The 22,851-nt window shown below is 42.2% G+C and overlaps 2 protein-coding genes across 5 annotated transcripts in view; one reads left to right on the top strand and one right to left on the bottom strand.

Annotated features, from left to right (window-relative positions):
- The first annotated feature begins 10,963 nt into the window (after positions 1–10,963).
- Positions 10,964–19,061, top strand: tbrg1 (transforming growth factor beta regulator 1). 4 transcript variants are annotated; one of them, XM_027010102.2, is made up of 15 exons: positions 10,964–11,264; positions 11,417–11,600; positions 11,798–11,855; positions 11,969–12,051; positions 12,155–12,191; positions 12,516–12,578; positions 13,271–13,471; positions 13,596–13,666; positions 15,000–15,235; positions 15,432–15,571; positions 16,147–16,293; positions 16,733–16,830; positions 16,951–17,061; positions 17,184–17,347; positions 17,715–19,061. In XM_027010102.2, the coding sequence occupies exons 2-15, from the start codon at positions 11,473–11,475 to the stop codon at positions 17,807–17,809; spliced, it is 1,632 nt and encodes a 543-aa protein (XP_026865903.2). In that variant the 5' UTR covers positions 10,964–11,264; positions 11,417–11,472; the 3' UTR covers positions 17,810–19,061. The 4 variants fall into 4 exon arrangements, with proteins under 4 accessions (XP_026865903.2, XP_026865902.2, XP_026865904.2 ...); XM_027010101.2 differs by having other exon boundaries at positions 17,682–19,061; XM_027010103.2 differs by lacking the exon at positions 12,516–12,578 and having other exon boundaries at positions 17,682–19,061.
- A 1,342-nt stretch (positions 19,062–20,403) lies between these two features.
- Positions 20,404–22,851, bottom strand: part of LOC113577449 (protein jagged-2) — a 32,544-nt gene continuing 30,096 nt past the window's right edge. Inside the window, exons 10-14 of the mRNA XM_027010095.2 lie at positions 22,567–22,680; positions 22,085–22,131; positions 21,724–21,885; positions 21,363–21,513; positions 20,404–21,088 (exon numbers count right to left, since the gene is read on the bottom strand). Of these exons, the coding sequence (XP_026865896.2) occupies positions 20,694–21,088; positions 21,363–21,513; positions 21,724–21,885; positions 22,085–22,131; positions 22,567–22,680 (869 nt within the window). The 3' untranslated portion in view covers positions 20,404–20,693. The remainder of the gene's footprint in view (positions 21,089–21,362; positions 21,514–21,723; positions 21,886–22,084; positions 22,132–22,566; positions 22,681–22,851) is intronic.

Raw genomic sequence — 22,851 nt, 5'->3', positions numbered from 1 at the left:
ACATAAACACTGACCAGGGACGAACCAGGATAACAAAAATAATGAAGGCTAAGGCACAAAACAGCAAGAACCAAACATACTGAACGACCTGAAGTACCAAACAGACATAGATTACCAAAATAACCAACAAACACAGGGCTTAAATACCAAGACTGATGAACAAGACACAGGTGAACATAAATGTAGACGGGGATACAAGCAAGGGTGCAGAACAGAATGAAACCAAAACAAGGAAGCTCGAGGAAACGGAACCAGGAATTAAACAATAATAGACACTGTTGCTATGGGAAACGCGACACCAGGGAGGGGCAATCATGACAGAGATATTCAAAGCCATCTCTTGGTTTCTCCAATGCAAAGCTGATTACATCTCTTACAAATAACACAGTAGACTGTCACAGAACGCTCCCCTTCCCACTGATCACATGGTATGGGCTGCCATGTGCAGTGATCTTATTTGTAATCACGTCCCCTTGTTAGCACACACCTGCACCTTGTTTAATATTATGCATGTATGTATTTAAACCCGTTGGTGTGTGCCTCTTTGTCAGTCTTTAATCGTGATTTTTGTTGTGATTGTAGTCTTGCCCTGGTTAGACTTTGCTCGTGTTCACGCTGCTTGTTCTATGTGAGTGCAATTGTGTTTATCTTTCCTGTGTGTCAATAAATGTCTGTCTACATCAAGGGAGTCTGTGCGTCCTGCTCCTTGCCCTGCAGCACTTGGGCGGTCACAGAAGGGCCGGCCACCACAGGACTCCAACTCTCTCGCCGCCATATGGATTGCTCATGGGAATGCACTCAAGAGTGAGCTATTGGGAGAGCATAAAACAGGCGCTTCCCAGGATGAAGCGCGCTGCTCTAAAGCTAGGGGATATTGCCCTAGCCACGGCTATTCCCAGCCCCTATCGCTGACATCCCAAGCTGCTGCCTGGATCCCTGGGTGTTGGGGATAAGACTGCGACTGGAGCTCGCGGTCACACCGGAGGTGGTGGAGAACCCCGGAGTTCGACACTGAAGCAGTTCAGAGTTAACACAAGTTCCCATAGTCACCTGGAATCTTCATATATATATATATATATATATATATATATATATATATATATATATATATATATATATATATATATATATATATTCATGAAAAGTATGATATATATATAATATATATAACTCTGGCAAAACAGTTTTTGTCATTTACTTAGAAATACATTCCACAAAGGCTTTAGAAATGGTTAGGATAAGAAACAGCAACACATGAGTTTCTAACTGAAAGGTGTCTGTTTTTAAATGTTTAATCAGTGAATATGCTTTCACCTGTTCAGCTTTATGGTCTCTGTCCCTTGCTCCATGTTACTAATTCACTAGGAATTCTGGGATTGTCTAAGAAGCCCTGCCCACCAGTAGAATGTACACTCAGTACAGATTTAAAGGTCAATCCAAAGGAGGGAAAGCTCTGCTAAAGTTTGAGCCCTATGACTCATCTATATAACTTGCAAAAGGTCCTCATTTGGACCTTTTTGAAAGCAGTGGGCTAGGAAAAATGTCTGGGATAGAGGAAACAGAATTAGTGTGGAGGCAGAAAAGGAACATGAACAAGTAGTTGTCTTCCAAAAAAAGGAAAAAAAAGTGGAGGCAAACACGTCTCCAACTAAAGACTTTAATGATGCAAACATGAAAGTGCACTAATGAGAACAAAAGAAGCCAACATTATGACAGACAAATGATCATAAAAACACCAAGGGCTTATAAAAGGGACAACATAAGAACATCACACAGTTGCAATGAGGCACAACCCACAGAACCTGAGTCATGTGTTCATCACAAGTGTGTAAGTCAAGCACAACAGACAAGCATGTATAACAAACATGTGGACGAGCCACATGTGGATGAGCCACATCTACTGCACCCTGATGGAGGCTCCAGGCGAGGGTACATCATCCCAGTGCCTCCCCACTAAAACATGTGCCTTCCAGAATTACTCCGAATGATTGTCCTCAATAAAAAGTTAATTGGATAAACTGGACCCTTTTAACCCAGTTCCCGTTTGAAGGACAGCGTTACATAACATTTTTATTCAGTGTCATTCATGAAATGATTATCTTGCTGAGAGGACTGCTGGATTTTGAAACTGTCAGCAAAATCATGCAAGGTGAACAAATCCCATCAGCAAGAGATTTTGTGAAAGAGTTAAAATCACACAGCATGAGGTCCGCTGATGGGTAGGTTAGACAGCTCGCAAACCAATTAATTAATTAATTAATTCATTCATTCATTCATTAATAATACTAATAATACATTACTATTACTACAATTTGAACAGAAAGTCACTGGTCATATTGCTCTAGGAATGAGAAACTGGACAAATTAGAGTGAGGGCACCTCAGCTTTATTGTATATTGTAGCACTGCAACAGTGGAACAGGTGAAGCAGGACACAAGTGTGTAGGTGAATGATATTCATTAAGGGCAAATCCATATTCATATCTATGAGGACAGTCCAAGATCAAATAGCCAGTAAAATCAGACATAGAAACGAAATGAGAATAAACAGGTAACACGAAGAACCCAAAAAACCCGACAAAAGCAAAACAGGTAGATGAGTACACTTCGGATACCTACAAATGGAACCAAAGCATTAAACATCAAATTATGACCAACGACAAGACTGAGAAAACACAGGGTTTAAATACAGTGTGTAATGCCAAGACAATGAGGAGCACCTCGTGAAGGGCAGAACCAATGAAGGGCAAAACCAAGAACAAAATCGAAACAAGGGGTGGAACCAGCAACAAAATCGAAGCGAAGTGTGGAAACAGGAATGGAATCAAAACAAGGCAGCGCATAGATAGGAGTCACTTCGTTGAGACTGTGCACCTCAGGGAGGAAAATAATTCTTTGTGTGGATGCAGGAAGTTCTGCATCTGAGACAGGTATTTAAGGTTTTTAACTCTGTAGTCCTGTTGGGGGAACATGTTTGGAATGATAGAGATATCTGGAAGGATGTGATTGGGAGGAACAGCTTCTGTGCTCTGAATCTGATTGGGAAAATGCTATGAGATGTCTGTGCACTCAGGCCAAAGGTCAGCGATTGATTTGTACTGTTTGATTTGAAAATTCCCAGGCATCTACCATATAAATTTTTTCGCTTCATTCCACCGTGTAGCTTTAACCATGGTAGGCTAATTCTTTGGCTTAGCTACCAAATAATAATTCATATTTTCTCAATTCAGCTTGTTTAAGGAGAGCAACTGCTAGTTCAGCAAAGTTTTATTTAAATAGATCAGAATTAGCAACTCCTTATGTTGTTACACTATTAAAGAACAAGGCACAGCAATCAACATAAAGTAAATATGTCAGTGTCAGCCTACTGACTAATTTTCAACTTAATCCACAAGATCCTGTTTGTAGTTAATGCTCCAGGTTTTATCCAGTTGTATCATGTATCCCGTTTCATTTGTCATTAGGGGACTATAGCTGATACAATGTCTGCTATAGAAATAAAACTGAATAGAAATAAATTGAGTTTAATCATAATAGAAATACACTGAATTTAACAATAGCTAATCATTCTGTAAGCATTGGGAGTCAGTGCACATGTATTAAGGGAGTGTTCTTTTACACTAGTCCTGGGGAACTCAATGAACTACATGTTTTGGGGGTTTTTCCTTGCATTTCTGATTCAAGTTTATTAATTAATCTGTTTATGGACTTTTTGTCTGTTGCTGTTTGTAAATATGAAAACATTTCCGAAGGCCCGGTCTCTTGATTCAATTACAACGCAGGTTAACTATAGAACTGGAAACAAAATGAGCAACTACTGGCCTTTCTCTCTCATCATCTATGACTCATCACCTTATAACTTTCTGCATATTTGGTAGCCTGCTAGGAAAGAAAACAGTTTAAATGGCCTTCCCATAACAAAGGTGCAGGTGCATCCAGTTTAATGACCTGCTGGACCCTTCTCCACCTTGCAGTCCATGCTTAAGTCACACTACTCTTAATGAATTATTGTAATCCTTTATTAATCTCTTGTAATTGTTTTTAGACACACTCCAGCATAGATTGGCTATACTGTGAGTTTCTGCATGTATTGAAAAATCCTGTGCTCCAAACCTTTTTAGGTCTACACAAAAATATAGTTGGGCAATTAGAGCAACATTGGTCCAGACCAAATGTTTTAAAGACCTTAGTTAGACCATGACAACAAGAATGTGCTATTAATGAGTATGACTTCGTAAGGCTGTGTCTTACCATAAACATAATTACATTTTCAAAGCACTGACACAGAATTCTGACATAAATCATTTAGATATTTTTTTCATGCTTGCAATGGCTTATTTGTTTACAAACATTTCCTATATCCCTGTGGCCATGTACAGACATGTCTGCAAGATAATCACATTACTACACAAGAGAAGATGCTTAGACCACACAGCCCCCAGACTAATACTACAGCCCAGGGGTCCACTGGAGAATGTGTTCAAGGCATGCTGGATCTCTCCTGCTCTTGCACAGACTGGCACAGTACTGAGAGACAATGTCCTTGTTGAAATACCTCACCTGTGTTCAGATCATGTATATAATATGCACAATAAAAAGATCCTTTTTGTTTGTTTGTTCTATACGGTTCTAAACATTTCCGAGTGATATAATAACACGTGACACTAGCTGAACCCATGGTTCTTTCCCAGTAAAGAAATAAATGCTCGGAGTTATGAAACTAGGCTGCGAATAAACACATAGATCAATTTCAGACATGCGGACACGTTCATCTGTTCATCATTGTGCTGACATTCTCGGGGGGGGGGGGGGGGGGGGGGGGGGGGAGGTGAATCACACTTCTTGCTCACAACTCAGTTGTTTTAACTGACTTGGTGAGAGGTCTGGCAGTCCTTCCTAAACTGATGACATCAACTATGCTTATAAGAAGCAAGAAAATTACCTAATTGTAATAGAGGAAGGAAATGACCTAATTCTTATGGAGCAGTAAAAACCGAACTATTATGGAAATGGACAAAGCAAATTTTAAAAGAAAACAACAGTTTTCTTTTAAAATAAACAAATGACTCGTGGCCTCATGTTCTGATGAAATGTCAACTGGAGCAAATCGATTTTAATAGATAGCTTTTATTTTATATCTCTAAGAGGATCTTTGTCACTGAATTCTGTACCTGTTAGGTCTCATAATCTGGCAGTAATTAGAAAGCTCTTAATAAAATGAGATACAGGATGACTGGATAGCAACTACAGGCCCCATAGACCATATTCTATAAGGAATATAGGGGATGGTAACAGGCCTAAACATCTCAGTCTGCTGCTACTATTCATGTGCCACTTAGCTAATCCTGAACAGCAAATCTGGTAAATTGCCAACATCAATTATGCATTGTTTAAACAAAGTGATTAAAACAAAATGAGTCAAAAGATGAGAAATCAGAACAAAATACAAGCTCATTGAGTTGCAAAGTTTAGGTGTGTTATCGTCAGTGATTTTTTTTGTTGTCAGATGCCACAAATCTCAAAGGATTAGAGACAAGTATTTGACTGAATATACAGAGATATCCCAGTCACACCCCTTATCAATTATCGTAAAAGAGGTGGAAATGGTGAATGATATGCATGCGCATTTGTCTGACCTATGACTCCTCTGTCATTTCAAAGACAGTACTTTGTTGGCTGCTACGTCACAGTTGCATGAAACATAGCAGCCAATATGTAGAGCCAATGGCAGGGAAAAGTTTATTTGCTTTGACAGATTAGGAAGTTGAGCAGCTCAACATGAAATTAAAATACTTACTGCAGTAAAGCTCTGCAATTTTGTAACTGTGGAGGTCACATATTTATGTCAGTGTTTTATAACAGCTACGTCTTCCCTTATTCAGACCACAACACTAAAGCTGCATTTCAGAACTGCCCACATTCCCAAGAGCACATTTGAAAAGATGTTTTATTTTATAGACATACATTTTCCAAACAAAACAAATGTTTTCCAATTTACTAATGTTAGTGTGGTTTACGCCTGAGGCACCATCCAGTTTAAGATCGCATGTGATGACTTTAAAGGTCTACTGTGACATTTTGTACACACAGGAGCAAAGCATGTGTGGAGACAAACAAGTTTGTTGAAAAAAGGGGGAAAAAAGCAGGCAACCTTTCTTTTTAGGGTTACACAAAAACAGACTTTGGTAGGGAAACGTAGAGCAACATTGCACTGGATCAGATGTTTTAAATCACACTAGTTTAGGTTGAGTAAGACCCTAGTTAGCCCATGACCACAAGAATGTGCTGTTAAAAAGATTGTGTCTTAGTAAGACTAGTGTCATAATCATCTTACCATAAACATAATTACATCTTCAGATCACTGGTGCAGAAGAATGACATACATCAGTTTGAAATCATACTTGCAATGGCCTATTTTAGCAAAGGCAGCGCAAGCTAGGCGTTAGTCTGGCAAAACATGAAAAAGAACTCAAACTTTGAAATAATCATATAAAGCCTAATTCAAACTACCCCACCCTAATGAAGTGATCTGTAAAATTTGGAATTTTCCTGCTTGGCATGCTGACTGAAACCCACTCCTGTTTTTTTTCTGTCTGATGCAACCCAAGAACAATGGGGGTAGAGAAACTTTCCCAAAATAAGCAAAAAAAGTTAGGACTAATAATTCTTTAACTACAAACATCCTCATAAGCAAAACACAGAAACATACCGAACATATTCCGAAGCACATTCGCAGCACTTTGGAATGTCTACTCAACGTTTACATGGCACTCTGGTTATTTAGTAGTCACTGGGGATAAGACTTCATCCAGGATGATTAGCCTGTTGTCTTATACAAGGGCCTCTCCCAAACACCAAACGAACACAATAATTTGCCATTGGCTATTAATGCATTCTTATTGTCCATTGAGTAATATGTAGGTAATGTAAATGTAAATATCTAGGTGAAATGTGAGGCTTATCACAGCAGGAGTTGAACCTGAGTGAAAAGGGATCAAACAAAGCTAACTAGGATATGATAACAATGTCCAAACAATGTCCTTCAAAGAAGAAGCACTCATACAGTTGTATCAGTGTTTTAAATTTAAAGATTTTATAAAACTCCCAGTGAAAAATTCCGAAAATCCAACGACAATGGTTCTTGACCCCTGCTTTTTTCTTAATCCCACAACAGGCATCAGGAGGGTGGTCAGTGCCCCACAGTGAATAGGTACCCTAGGTGTCAGTGCTGGATATGTGAACAATGCTCAGATCATCTCGATTATTTATTCCTCCTTAACCTCTTTTCTTGTATTCTTTTAACTGAAAAGGAAGTCAAACGGTGAGCTCCTGGATCCTGGTGAGCAGAGTGGCTATTTTGTACAAAAAGGAGTGCATGAACACATGGCCATCAGACTGACTGTGTTGTGACATTTAAAAGCTGCACAGGCATTGCCCTAGGGGAAATTATTTTTAAAATTAATTCTTATTAACAGAAATTATGAATGTTATGAGTCACTGACCCTAAGCACCTCTTTTCCTGGCATCTTTAGCTGGGTGTGTGGGAAAGTCAGAAAACATGTTCATATCAATTTCAAAGACAGAAGATTGGTATCGTTATCTGTAGAGAACATAAGCATGCTTTCCACTCCGTTTAGGGTCCAGTAGTCAATGCATGGCCTTAATCCCCCTCCCTTTTGCTCTACAAAGAAGAAACCAGCAGCAACTGGAGAAGTGGAGGGACGAATTAAGCCGTGTTGCAGGACCTCTGCAACATATGCCTCCATAGCTGCCTCCTCAGGCTGAGAAAGTGGGTAGGGTTTAGCTCGTCATGGTAGGGAAGCCCCAGGAAGGAGTTCCACCATACAGTCCCAAGGTCGATGAGGCGGAGGTTCAGTAGCCTTAATGAATACATCCGAGAAGGGCCTATAGAGCAAAGGGATGGGGCATCTGGAAGACTGGCAAAGACATGTAGTTCTGAAAGCAGTGCTTCCTCCATGACTGCAGTTCAGCAGTAGACCAGGATACTAGGGTCATGGGTAGACAACCAGGGAAAGTCCAATATAATGGAGTCACGGAACGTGGGTAAAAGAATAAACTGGATTGACTCAGTGAAAAAAGCCGATCTTAAGTGTGACCAGGACAGTTTTGTATGTGATTACACCCTCACCTATGGGTTGGCCATTAAGGGAATTAACACATAACGGGGGATCTAAGGTCATTTTAGTGATTCTTAGTTGTGTAGCTAACCCAACCTCCAAAAAAATCCCAGCTGCTCCAGAATCCAGAAGGCAGAGAGAAACACTTACCATTGACAGACAGAACTACAGGTAGTGTAAGATAACAAGTAATATACAGTAGAGAAGATGTTCTTACATGTGTGCTAGACGTAGAAATCCTCTCGTTCTCTCAACAGAGGCGGACAGGGCAGCAATCGCTGAAGTGACTGTTAGCGCCACAATACAGGCACAACCCACTGGAGAATTGTCTAGCTAGTTCTTGGATGGTGAGGCATCAGCAACCCACTTGCATTGGCTTGGGGACTTCAGTGGATTCGCTGCCAGGGTGGCCCAGAACGACATGGCTGTGGTGTGCGTTGCGATAGACGATGTGCACGTCGTAGGTTATCCACGTTAATGGTGAATTTGATGAGTTCAGATAGCGTAGCTGACTCTCCTTGCCACATGAGTTCTGTTTGGAGTTCAGGAGAGAGTCCACAATGAAACATGGTTTTCAGTGCCGTTTCCATCCAGCCACTGCCAGGGGTGGTTGTACGGAATTCTCTAGCATAGTCAGCAGCTGTACATCTCCCCTGATATATCTCACACAAAACAGTTCCAGGCAGCTGAGGGAAGAGCCTGTGAAAGTCTGAACTGTCTCACGTAGTTTGGCAATGAAGACTTCTTGTTGGGCCAGTCTGTCTTGAACCTCTACTGGATCCATAGATAGGCAAAATATTCTGTAACGATTGAGCACATAAACACACACACAAAAGGCAGAGGACCCAATTGCAAGGTTTTATCTTGGGTACTTTGCCACAACATGGGTGATGACATGTTTGGTTTAGCATATTACTTGAAAATGTATTGTTTATTGAGTGGCCATGTTTACAGGCCATGCTGAGACAGCCAGATGCCAACCAGTGGAGGACACCCAGAGGTTTTGTAAACACAGGAGTGTCATGGCTTGTACTTAATGTATGCTCTGCTAGTCTTCTGTACTGACATGTCTGGCATTTATGAATGCAGGTTTCATGACAGTGGCTTTTTCACCTGCTTTTCTAGCCTTATCAACAAATTGCAGGTAGATCCTCTCTTGCCAAACCATCTTCCTGAATCCTCGATTATCCATGGCACGTCATCATCACTTCCAAGAATTCTTTGACATCTTCAGAATTTTGTTATTGTAGTTGCACTTGTAATACATTGCAGGGTTACCTGTCTATGACTGTTTTGACCCTTTTTACCCTGTCTGTGAGTACTCAGCATCTTGGACAGCATCTGGATGACTTCCTCTCTCATATTTTCATTCTGTTTTCACTCATATTATCCTCGTTATACCTGTAAATTCTCTTTTGCTCCATTCTTCTTCTTTGCATCTTTCTCTTAGCACATTGGTTTCTTTCTGAAGTGATCACACTAGCTTGTCTGCCAGGTTTGTTGGGGCCTATTTGACAGGCGTGTAGGACTTTCACACTTGTGCTAAGTTGTTCATGACTCTGCACAGAGAAGATACTGGATCTTGCGGGAGCTGTTGGCTACACTAGTTGGCACAGTAGAGGACCAGTGATCTGAAACTCTTTGTCAATGTAACGAATGAGACTCAGGAGCACAAGAAGAAACCATATGTGGGTAAAACTTAATAGCAAAAGTCTGTACAACAGGACCAGGTAAAGAGTATTCCAAAAAGCAGAGCAGGGCCAAAAATCAGAGAGGGCAGAGGGCAGAAATAGCAACAGTACAAAGTGCTAGGCAGGGATTCGAGGTGAAAAATACGATATGAGAATGTAACTATGGAGACCGAACTAGTATTCCTCCGAGGTGGACCACTGGTGGCCAGAATCGGTAACGCTGACAGTCAAACCAAGAAAATAATGAATTGTAAGTAATCTAATGGATTAGTTTACAATTTATGTTTTAAATAGTTAATCAATAATCTGTAAACAAATATACTTTTAAAATAACCCTCCCAAACCTGGGTGTGTTTGCTCCCCACTGTTAGTGGTGTGTGTGTGCATGAGCACACGTGCATGTGCATGGGTGGGTTATAAATAGCACATTCAAGACTAAGTACTTTCAAGAACTCAGGTCATTTAGCGTTCATGAGGGGTAAGAGTTCATGGAGAAGAAAAATCAAACACAGGGCAAGAGCCAACAGTGTGTCTCATCAAGACATATTGCTAGGATTACTAGGATTACTAGCCTGTTGGCTTCAGTAAGGGCCATTCCAGATCACTGAACCACTGAACCATAGACTTTATATACTATTAAAACATTCTTAATTACAATTGTCCACTAAGTAATATCTAGGTGAAATGTGAGGTTTATCACAACAGGAGTTGAACACAAGTGAAAAGGGGCTCAAACAAAGGGACTAGGATATGATAACATCACATCAGGCAGCACAGACACTACTGTAGCACGATGCACGCAATAACCTACACTGAAAAAAGAAAATAAACAGAAATATTCTGCCAGACCTAATTTCATAATATAGTATTATATCATACTATAACCATAATACAGACTGATATGGCATAGTCTAATATATACTATACACGCGCGGTACAGATAAGACAGCTTGTAAACCGTAACATATGCGTGGAAGTAAATGGTGCACTCGAGCTTTGTAAACGTGTACTCGTGCAGTAACACGGGATTCTTCACTCCACGTCCACTAGATGGCGAGCGGACGATGCAAATTTGGTGACTGACGATGTAGAACAAACGGACGTTGGTGTTCTCGGAAATTCCTTCCCGGGAAAAGAGAATGGTGAGGGGTTCCACCACTGTACAGACTGCATAAAGTAGCTAGTTATAGGCTATATATTGCATATCTAGGTTATCTACCTACATTATATTTCCGGCTGTTCTTCACAAAATAAGAACACTGGTTAAAAAAAGACTACTAATTTAGTTAGCGAGCTAACGTTAAATGTTGGTAAGATGGATATAGCCAGGTGAAGTAGCGCTAGCTAGGTTTAAATGCAATGAAATCCTTAGCTAGCTACTTAGTTAGCGTAGCTTAGGTGTTTGTCACCCGTTCTTGATGGTGATGCAGAGCTAGGTAAGTGAGAGGTTTGCCCGTTTGTTTTTCTGACCGCAGTCTGAATTTGGCTAATTGCGATCGAGTTAGCTAGGTTAACTAACTTAGCCTATTTACATACGAGTTAGCTGCCTAGCTAGCTAACCTCCATCGTCTGTGTTTTCCCACACCAGCCTGCTTTACCGACACAGCACATAATCGCAGATCTACGACAGTACCACTGGTACCAATGGACTCTCTCAACACCCTTTCCAACTTCGAGTCAGAGATGGAGTCCGACGGTCAAGGCAGTTATTCACTTTTCCCAGCATTGGACAACATGACTGGCCTGTCTGGGACGTCTGAAACTCTTGAAACGTGTGTGTTTGACAGTACTGTGAAGCATTCAAGTGTCTGTAAAATCCCCCCCTTAGTCAATTAGCAAAAGGTTTAGATTGCTGGATGACATGAACTAGACAAGTATAAACACTAAGCTTTGTACTGCTTAAAACACACTTAGATTTGTATTGTATTTGTATTCAAGTAGGTTGTGTTGTGGTGTTTTTCTGATTAAGTGAGCCACCCGGAGAAGTCTCAGATAAACCAAACCTTACGTGGCTTGATGCTGCCCAGGTCACACCTTTTTCTTATTTCTTCAGATGCTGGTGTGAGACAATAATTAAATTCTGTTTTGTTGCATGTGATTTCCTGCCTTCTTGAACTAAATCCTTCCTCAATTGTTTCAGATTGTTCTGGAAGAAGCAGGGAGACCTATGCACATCAAAGAGATCAAGCAGAGGATCATTGATCGGGGACTGGTGCAGTCAAAGTATGGAGTCGAATTGTGTCCTTTGCGACACCTTGCATGCAACACCCAATACTTTCAGTGGAGTATTAATAAAAAAATTTAAAAGAAAATATTCCATTCTCAGTGCAAAGTCAAGTCTCGAAGCTGTGATGTACCGTGAGGTAAGTCATTGCATGGATTACCATGGTGTGTGTCTATATCATTTCTGTCATTATGCCACTTATAATTTGTATTCCATGTATTTTATTTATAACCAGTAGCATGTATCTGTTTTTCATTTACATCTTTTTGTTATAAAATATTGATTTAATTATGACCCGGGAGGTAGAGCACAATTGTTACTTGCATCGGGGTTAATGCCTCTGCCCGAGAGGGAGCTCTGACAAGCACCACATGATGAGAGGTTTACACCGTGGTGTTCCAACTATGACGCTCAGGCCTTGCCACCAGACTTAGCATGGCTTCAGTTTCGCGCTGTATTTCAGACACAGAAAGGAAGCAGGCGCTTCAAGAGGATTGAGAACAGAAACGGCGTCTTTGCCCTCTTGGTAAGTTTGTTTCATGCTGGGTACATGTCACTTTTCTAATCTATCATTAGTCTGGGCAGAACAGACCAGGAAACACCAGATAAGACAGCTCAAACTCGGTAATATGTGCGACTTTGGTAAGTTGGTAAGTGTGTGTGTATTATACCGAGCACACATCTCTTACCAAACTTGCCTCTTGGTAAGTTTGCTTTGTGCTGACTACATCTCACTTCTCTGTTGGCCAAAACCAAGCCAAAATGGCAAGGAGATTAAGAAAAAGACACTCCAGGTCTCACCATCTAAGCACATTTTACCTTTTGATTTGAAACATTTGTTAAAGTTCATCACTGTACAGTGTTCAGGTTATTTTTGTATAAGCACTATCATTTATTTTATTCTTATTCACTATTAATTGTTATTACCTGTTGTGTAAATGTATTTTTAGGTTACCATCAGGATGCTACAGTGGCCATTTTGTGAATGTGTGTGTCTAGAAAGCCTGTGCCATCACACAGTCTGCGTCTCTGTCTGTCTGTCTGTGTGTGTGTGTGTGTGTGTGTGTGTGTGTGTGTGTGTGTGTGTGTGTGTGTGTGTGTGTGTGTGTGGCCCAGACTCCTGTTTATTTATTCGTTTTAGTGCAACATTTGTTCCTGTGTTAAACTTTAGCGTTCCCCACATACCATGTGTACTTTTCCACTTTGTGCCACATCCAGACAGATGAGGAAAGGCAGCAGGCTTTGCAGGCTTTCTCCACGCAGACGGCCTTTTCCAGCTCGGCTCTCCCGTCCGCGCCTTCCCCTCATGGACACCCAGAACCTAGATCGAAGGCCAGGAAGACCCTGCGCAGGAACCAGAATGAGAAGTACAGGTTCAAGTACCTCCGTCTTCGCAGAGCTGCTCGTGCCATGGTGTTTGTGAGTATTCCTTCGGTGGGGAAGATTCCGAAGCATGGTGGGAATATTTCAACACTTGTACAAGACTTACTGACCTATTACTGTGTGCCTGATTTCCAAGTGCTAAGCTCCCTTTCGAATGCAGGAAAACGCAGCTCTGTGTGATGAAGTTGCCCACTTGGAGGAGAAGTTTGTGCGTGCAAAGGAGGAGAGGAGGTAGGTGAAAAATCCCAGGATGATGGATGCTTTGCCCCTGGTGGGCATATTATAGTCCTAATAAGCAAAATAAGTTGGTGTTTTTGAATTAATCTGCTATCTTAAAAATAACTTCAGGCAAGCGCAGTGACAAATATGTGCAATAAATCATTCCAAAGAAAGAAAGATTCACGATGTGTCTTAATAGTCAATATATTGTCAGGTTTATATTTGCTAATACATGGAGAGGAATTTGTGCCAAATTGACAGTGGTAAAAATGTGAAATGGAATTAACATGCAGAATACCAGCCAGAATGAAATGGAAATCCTGTTATTGCTTTCACGTTATTTGACCTCTTTATTGAAAAACATTGCATGCAGCTATGCATTTAAAAAGAACAAATGCTGAATTCATGTCAGAATGGAATACAATCCACCTTGAAATGTATTCAAGGCACAACAGTTGTTTTTCAATTCAACCATATATGCCACACTGAGATGTAGTGAATGTAGTTATGCAGAACACACATGAAGTTGTTTAAACCGTGAAATGCACAAAACATGCCAAAATACCAAATGAAAGATTCATTACATTGATTTTAACATTCGCTCCATCTCTTATCAGAAAAGCAATATGAATGAATTTGTTTTAATAAATGAAATGCTGAATTTGCAGTAAAACAATGCAAAATTTGACGTGCAATCAACTCCCAACAATATTGCATCCCACTGTCTGCTGCTGTGGACATGCCAAAATAAAACACGATACAATTCATTGCATTTCAGTGTGCTATTCATGCCACAGTGAAATGCAATTACTGTCCAGTCGTAGCCTGCTGATGAATTTGGGGTGTAGTCCAGGAGCCACAACAGACTCCTAAATGATCACAGATGACCAAAACTTACCTCTTGGTATATTCACGTTGGCATCTCAAGGTGGGTTATATTAAATTCTGACCTGAATTCAGTATTTTAAAATGCAAAGCCACATGTATTGTTTTTCAGTAAAGAGGTCAAATGACATGAAAACAATATAACAGAGGCCTTGATTTTCATTCTGGCAGGTATGCTGCATATTGCTACTGAAAGGAAATTCCATGTGTATATAGTATTTCGCAATTTTCCACTGTGATTACATTTCTGTTTTTCATGAACCCATACTTATGAAGTTGGTATCTGAATAAAAATCTGGAGTGTGTAGAAATTCTTCGTGATATGTATTTTGCTGGCGTTTATGGGTGAGTAGCAGGCATCAGCAGATGCTGGTCCAGTTGGTTTAGTATCCCATGTGTCTGTCCTCATCTGTCTCAAGAGCTTGTTGAATTCACTTTGAATTCACACTGTTTTTTTCAGGTTCCTACTGAAGACTCTCTTGCAGTTCCAGTCTCTGACAGAGGGGGAGCTGCTCTCAACCCCCAGCAACACTTCCCACACTCCTGCCACTTTCAGTTCCAGTACTGCAGGGGGCACTGTTGCGCCGGCCAGCCAAAGCCAGGCACCTGTCCCCTCAGGGCCCGACGACGGCTTCCAGAAGAAACCCAAGAAAGAACGAAAAGAACGAGGGCGGGAAAACGGAAGAGAAGAAAGTGGTGAGCCAGAAATTCCCCTGAGGGTCACAACATCCAAGCTTGCCAGTTTTATTCTCTCCCACCGCAGAACGGTTTCCATTTCTTTCATAATAAAAGGTTTCTGTTGTGAAAAGGCAGACGCCCATAGATTGGGCAGTAACGCTGTTGCTGGGTATTGTCCTCTTTGTGCAAGTGTTCGTTCTCCTACTGTTCTCAGTGACAAAGAAAATGTCTAAGAAGAGGAAAGTGGCCGAGGGCGGGGTACGTAAGCTGGTGCGGCCCATCCCACTGGACTCCACTGGTAGACCCGTGTTCCCCATCGTATTGGGTGGTCTCACTCTCTACAGCCTGGGGGAGGTTAGTAATCAGCGCAGGCCCTTTACCCACAACACACGAATATCATATTATCTCCCGTCTCCTGCGCAGACCTGAATGGAGGCCGGCTTTCCTATGCAGTATCGATTTCTGAATTCCATGTACTGCAGTACTGAGAAGTTTCTGCTTTGAAGTATTAACACAGATTCCAACTTTGTGTTGCAATTGCATTTTGTTTGTGTACAGAGAGTGCTTGTGTATTTGGTGTGCTTTGTATCACTTTTGACCTTCTAAAAAAGCCTTGATTATGCTGTTACACTGCTGAAGAAACATCCCACTATACAATGTTTCATTCAAAGAAATTAACACAACTCACTGCTATTAGTACTATTTAAACCACAATTAATGATGCCTACAGAGTGCTAATTGGACAATATTAGACCAGTAATCTATAGTCTAATCTAATATAATCGGTTATCTATAATCTAAGTAATATTTTGTAATAAACTCTAGAAGTCATCATTCTTTCATATTCTCACTGACCACTGTGCACCGTAGCATAGGGGTTAATCGGGAGATGTACAGTAAATGACAGCTGGCTTGTATGCATCTCACAGATAATCACAGACAGGGCCCTCTTCCATGATGAAAGCGCTATCTACCCAGTGGGTTTTTGCAGCACACGAGTGTTTGCCAGCACCAGGAACCCCGAGCAGCAGTGCCTGTACACCTGTCAAATCAAGGATGGTGGCCAGGGACCACAGGTATGGTCAGTCCGTTCTTTAAGACCATTTCATTTATCCAGAGCAACAGCAGCTTACATATTTGTCAGTATGTTCATATGCGAGTGCCCTTGGAAATCGACCGCATGGCTTCAGCGTTCTTAGCTTCGCTCTACCAGGTGAGCTACAGGATTTTGTGTAGCTTGGTGTTGGTAAGTCAAACTTGAGTTCTGTCTTTAAAGCAGTTCTCATTATGTGACAAGTCTTTTTTGAGCTATTGTAGTTCATCTCTTTCAGTTTACTGAATTAATTTGAGGTCTATAATGGCTCCCAGCCTTTTCCTTCAAATTCACGAATCAAAAGGCAGAAGTTGGTGCATTTGTTTACCCAGTTGCCACACTGAACCGCCGGAAGTCTAACTCTTCAACTTTCCAAAATGTCCTAAGTGCCATTGGAGGGCTGGGTGATTTGTGTGTTACAGTTCGAGATAGTCCCGGAAGAGGACCCCCAGAACACTATCGTGGCTGCCTCCGCACTCAGCTGCCATGCTGAGCTGCTGAAGGCCATCGCAGCTACGAGGTAGAGGCGTCTGCTGCTGCCAGTTCTTCAACTGCTGATCACAGTGCTTCTGTGCCACAATAAACAGTGTAATGCATGTACGTATTGCTGTTCTAAGTTTGGTCTTTTGACTTTGCACAGAGGGAAGCCCTTGACCAACGTCAGCCCCTCTGGCGCTGACTTCTTTGGTTTCTCTCACCCAACCGTTCAGAACCTGATCCAGAGCTGTCCTGGAGCGCGCAAATGCAGGAAGTAAGTGGGCAGCTCTTTCTCTCTCGGGTCACGTATTAAAGCCATGCTAAAATGAGAAACAACGGAAACTAGCATAGGTCTACCTGGAGTTGTTTGTTTGTTTGTGTGCGCCTGTCTTTAAGCTATCACTGGGTGCGGTTTGAAGTGTGTCGGCCAGGCGACGGACAGGTCCCTCAGACGCTGTCGGAAGATGACGCATCCGTGAATTTCGATGCTTTCCAGCATCTGCTGGCCTGTGATGAGGGCCTGGCCAATCAGAGCCTTACTCTGGACCAGAGTAGTACAGGTCAGCCAATCAAATCATCATAGAACAGTGAAACTCATTGGAGCTGATCCCAGATCTGGAAATCATACTTTGACTTTAGTATAATTCTGTGTCAATAAGACCCCATTCCCTAAATATCCAATCAAAGCTTGATTCCACAAAAGAGGGCAACACAGTCAGAACCACTTTCAAAAAGCTTTAGGTAGAGACTATACAGTGCCCAAAATAACACTTACCTTGCCCTTTGAATATAATGAGTGCTCACACAGGGTTCCTACAGGGGGCACCAATCTGCAGTTAGGATGACCTTGTTCAATCTCTAAATTGGTAATTATGGTTTATGGTTCATCTTCAGGAAATGGACACCACATCTCATGTCTTTCCACAGTGCGGCCCCTACAAACCGGCATTTCATCCCATCAGCACCTGTTGAGTGCTGCGTCTCTGGAGGAGGCTACAGCCAGCTCCATCTCCAGCTCCTGAGGGCACTTGTGCCTGCCCCCCCCTGTCTGTACACTGGCTGGACACACACACACACACAGACGCAAGCCATTTCACCTAACGTGAACCTAAAACCTAAACGTCCTGGTCATGTTCAGTCCAGTTGAAGTTCTTATGAAGTTTGAATTCAGTAATTTGACATAAGTTGTCATTGCAAAATCCTCTTTTTTAATCTAATGATTTAATAATTCTCTTGTGTAGCTGTGTTCTTTTAAGACTTTCTAACATCATAATGTTTTGATTGGTTGTTAGTTGCTTTTCATCCTGTGGGATTGTAATTGTGTGCATGTGTACTGCTGTGTGTAACTGGAGATACCAGAAAGGTGGGCAATTGTACTCCCTAAAGCTTTTCAGTTCTTTTAGATTAATTTCATCTCGTCTGGCCTGTTCTGAGAAGCTGAAGCTCATCTGTGCTCAGTGCACTTTCTGCTCTGCTTTGGTCAAACTGCTCTGTGCTCCAGGCCTACAATGAACTCTCATTCAGTATTGCTGATTGCAAATGATCCCAGTTATATGTGCAGTGAAAACAGAACTCTTAAGTGTGCATTTTTTTCCCCTATCAGCAAATATATGGATGCCTGTGTCCCAGTAACATAATTTATTTATTTTCTTTCCTTCCTTCCTTCCGTTTTTTCCTTGTCTCCATTTTTTCCATCATATTTTCCATATTTAGCACTGGAATAGTTTAACAGAAGTACCACTAATAGCCACAAGATGTCACAATCCGAATTTAAAAAACGGATGGCTAGTGCTGGTCTTACGAATGGGTCTTGTTTCATACTAGCAAAATCTGTAATAATTAGTTATACTAGCTAAACCTATAGGATGAAATGAAACAAAATCTTAGTCTGCTACAGTGTATGTGACGGGCTCAAATCCTTCCTTTACTCAATCAAGAATGGCTTTTGTCTATGCTACACCATACATATAGCTATGAATAGGTCTGCATTCGGCGCCCTGTCTTCTTGAAGTTCAAAGATCATTATGTAAACAGCTTTCCTGATCTTGCCCAATTCTTTGGATTCTCACTAGGACAAAAGCTGCTCTCTCTCCATGTTTTTGACAAAGATGCCTTGTGTATAAACTTGGTTCAAAGTAGGACACCAGCAAAGTGTTGGTTACAGTTATCATAGCAGCTGTGAAAGTAGCAGGGACGATGTTCTAACCTGTGCTTGTTGTAACACTCTGTCAGGGCCAGCACAGCAATAAGTTAAATACACGGTGCAGTACTTTCTTTGTGTGTGTGTGTGTGTTGTGATCTGTTTGTCTCTGAACCTTTGGTGGTGCGTGATTCTTGACGGTAGATATCTGTAAGAAGCATGATGATCAGCCTGGGATGTCATAAGTTTAAGATGTTACAGAACAGTTAATCTACAAGCAAATTTCGCTCCGAGGAAAATCCCTGCTCGTGCGCTCACCCACCTTGGCTAGAGCACAATGTGCTTCAGTGCAGGGAGGGGCAGATATCCTGACACCCCCAGCAGGTGTGGAGGGCAGGCGGCTGGCCCACGCTGCTGAGTGCCAGCATGCATGTTTGCACTCTTTACGAGGACTTCACTTCCCATATTTCCTCATGGAAGGGCGGTAACAGGAAGGCAACGGACATATCCGCCCATTCCTACTCTAGAAAGGTTCAAAGGGCACCTCTGTCTTGCTCTCCAGTCTGGGCACACGCTTAGCTGTTCTCCGACTCACTTTCTCCAGTACTGTGAACATGGTCGCAAGCTGGATTCCATACGAGCTCAAATGAGAACATCTTTCTAATAGGAAACCCATTTCAAGTCACATTGATTTTTTTTTTTTTCATACAAATAGATGTATGAGAATTGGTATATATAATTAAGTGCAGTATTACCACAACTGTGTTACAGAAGGCAGGTGATGCGTGCAATACTCCCAGTTATCAAAACTCTCCTTCACTTGCTTAAACTTACGTGCGTCGAAAGCCGTTGTGTACATTTTTAAAAATCTAGAATCAATAACTACAATACTACACTTACTACACTATTCAAAGTGGCTACTCCAGTTTCCTGGTTTTCAGAAACAGTGAGCCTTTGGTTCACAGGTGCCTTTTTTAATTCCAAACCAACCTGCCTGCAGATATCAGGCAGAAGGTGAAGGAAAGAAAAGGAGAAGGTGACAAAACGGCAACAACCACCGTACAAAAGACTGATCCATACCTCTATATACAGCATATTTACAAGAGGGTATATTTACATTCAGGTATATATAAAAAATCATACATCTCTGAGAGCTGCATCATGATATATCACATGTAAAATCTGAAAGATATTTTGATTCAGGAATTGTGTGGCACGCTTTCAGACAGCTTTGCTCCACAGTCCTGCTTTTCCATTTTTTTAACGGAAGCAGATCCTCCTTTCCTGCATTAATCTGACTAGAGAAGGGAACACGAAGGTGTTCCGAAAGATACGTAATGATGTGCATGGCTTTGTGGGAGTCTTAGAACTTCATGCATTTGCACACACACATGCACACACACATACAATCACAGATCTGAAGAAATACACAGAGCACGTGTAAACACACACCAAAAACATTTAAATTATCATGACTCCAAAATTACAGTAACGACAAACAAAGAAATCCTCCCCGTCTTCGTTGACCTTCTGATTGACGATTGTTTGACCCTTGGTGCTGGTGTGAGCCGACAACGGCGAGGTCCGCTGCTCTTCTGGAGCACGGCCACCTCCAGGAACCTCGCAGCGGAACCTTCACCCGCTTTGACCTTTTCAAGTCCCAGTTCGAGGTTCAGCGGGACGCTGCTTGAGAGAGGTCAGTGGAGGGGACACTTCTTCGTAGGGCCCTGAGTCCTTCCTGAAGGCGGGCGCTCCTTCTGGAGAGGTCACACCTCCAGCTCCTGGCCGTCGGCAGCATAGTGAAAGCGATTCAGCTTCTCTCGCTCGCGGTTGCAGATGTCCAGCTTGGCTGTGTGTGCCGGCTTGAGGGCGGGCGACGGTGGGAGGGTCAGCTCGATCTCCTCGGACCAGAGCGTGGGCATGGCCTGTCCGGTTGCCGGCGGCGCCCTGCCCCGCTCCACATTGTGGACGAAGGCGCAGAAGTGCCGCTGGTTGTTGATGCCGGCGGCTTCGGTGGTGGGCTGCTTGGTGCGACGCTGTCGGCGCCGGTTCTGGCGTGACAGGAGCAGTGCGCACGCCGAGAACCCCCCCGCCAACAGAACCGCCAGCACCCCTAACAGCACCATGTACAGACTGAACTCCCTGCCACTCGGCTCTGACACTGAGACAGCAGAGAGTAGGGAGAGACACATTGACAACACAGCACCAGTTATAACGCAAGCTTCTAACATAACATCCGTAGGTTTAAATGCTTTGCCAAGTATGAAAATTAATGTGGTTACGTCAATAAAGATTGTTTGAATTTAATTAAGAGAGAAACAGAGTGAGAGACGGAAAGTACCGAGCCAGTGAGGACTGGAGTATTACACTACCCAAGAAGAAAAATCATTAATTTATGCCTTTGAAGTCACTTCACCCAGCGTTTGCCCACCAACCTTGGCAGTGCAGCCCATGGCATAATTCCTTCAGGCTCATGCATTCATTTCCAAAATAACCTTCTGGGCAGGCACACATGTAGCCACCTTCTGTACTCTGACATGGCACCCCCTTCTGGCAGGGGTTGGGATTACACAGATCTGCCACCTCCTGTGCCAGAACCAGAACAGTGTAGTATTAAGTAGTATTATTGAAAAATGTAAAAATACAACATTTTATAATCATTTGTGTATTTGAGGATCCGTAGGCCCATGCAGTATGATATGCAGTATTTTTTTTTTTTTTGGCATAATTGTGTATCATTTTATCTATTCACATATACTGCTATGGCAAATAGTATAATGTACAGCAGGGCTTTACCTCACAGTAAGTTCCAGTGTATCCCCGTGGACAGTTGCAGAACACACCACCCTTTTGTGCCAAGCACTCTCCTCCATGCAGACAGGGAGTGCTGTCACATGGTCCCACAGCTGTCTGGCAACGCTCACCAGAGAAACCCGGCAAACATATGCATTGCGAGTCCTGCAATTGACAGCACACATTGTGAGATGCAGCAGTGGGGAGAAAAAAAAAGCATTTGAGTCCACAAATCAAAGTAGCTTCTCTTGGTGCACTTCAGAGTGCTTTCATCCAAGTGCTAGCTAGCAATTAGCATTCTGCAGACTCAGTACTTGAGCGATTTGGGACACAGCCCCTAAGACATGAGCGGTGAATGTCATACCTCACAGCGTCCTCCGTTGAAACACGGGCCCTGGCAGCTACCGTTCCCTGTTGTGTTGATGATATTTTACACAATCAATAAGCAGGTCTGCTTGTCAGACAAAAAGAGCACCAGCTGCATAATGAGTCACTGCTGATACCAAGTTGTTGGCCAGCTCATTATAATCACTACAAAAGCAGTCAGATGCCACTTTGACATGACAGTGCTGAAGGACTGCAGAAGCAGGCATGTTTGCTTTTGATTTACAGTAAATGCTGGGTCACTCTTATTCAGTACTAGCAATTATCCATTTCTGACAGAAGTATATATATATATATATACACTCCTTGATTTCTCATGGGTAAGAGTTGGGAAATGAATCATGGCTTAATTCTAATTTAGAACTGGACAAATTGATTAGTTACATGAGAATCAATCATACTTTGGTTTCAGAGGGGGGCACCAAAGATGTATGTATCATATTGCATCTGATCTACACTCACTTCTGTCACAGTTGGGCCCGTCCCATTCAGGAAGGCAGTCACAGAGGTATCCACCAATCAGGTTTCGACAGGAGTGAGCGTGGACACAGATGCCTGTCTCACACTCGTTCATATCTAGGAGAGAACACAACAGACCCTCATACAAGTCAGTTACACAGTAACTCCTCTGTGATATTGTATCCATGACCTCAACTAGAAGATTGCTCCTAAGTCATATGCCAGCATTCGGCCTACAAACTCTTGAGGTCTGTGTTAGCAACGTTTTTCTTTATATATATATATATA

Source organism: Electrophorus electricus, chromosome 4, assembly GCF_013358815.1.
Source record: "Electrophorus electricus isolate fEleEle1 chromosome 4, fEleEle1.pri, whole genome shotgun sequence".
NCBI classification, from domain to species: Eukaryota; Metazoa; Chordata; class Actinopteri; order Gymnotiformes; family Gymnotidae; genus Electrophorus; species Electrophorus electricus.
The sequence above is the reverse complement of the archived record's forward strand: the minus strand, read 5'-3'. Positions and strand labels throughout refer to the sequence as shown.

Coding starts and splice junctions, on each gene's coding strand:
- tbrg1 (XM_027010101.2), top strand. CDS start 11,473: ATGGACTCTCTCAACACCCTTTCCAACTTCGAGTCAGAGATGGAGTCC. Junction 12,052..12,154: donor CGGGGACTGGTGCAGTCAAA/GTATGGAGTCGA, acceptor TTCCATTCTCAG/TGCAAAGTCAAGTCTCGAAG. Junction 17,062..17,183: donor GGAGCGCGCAAATGCAGGAA/GTAAGTGGGCAG, acceptor CCTGTCTTTAAG/CTATCACTGGGTGCGGTTTG.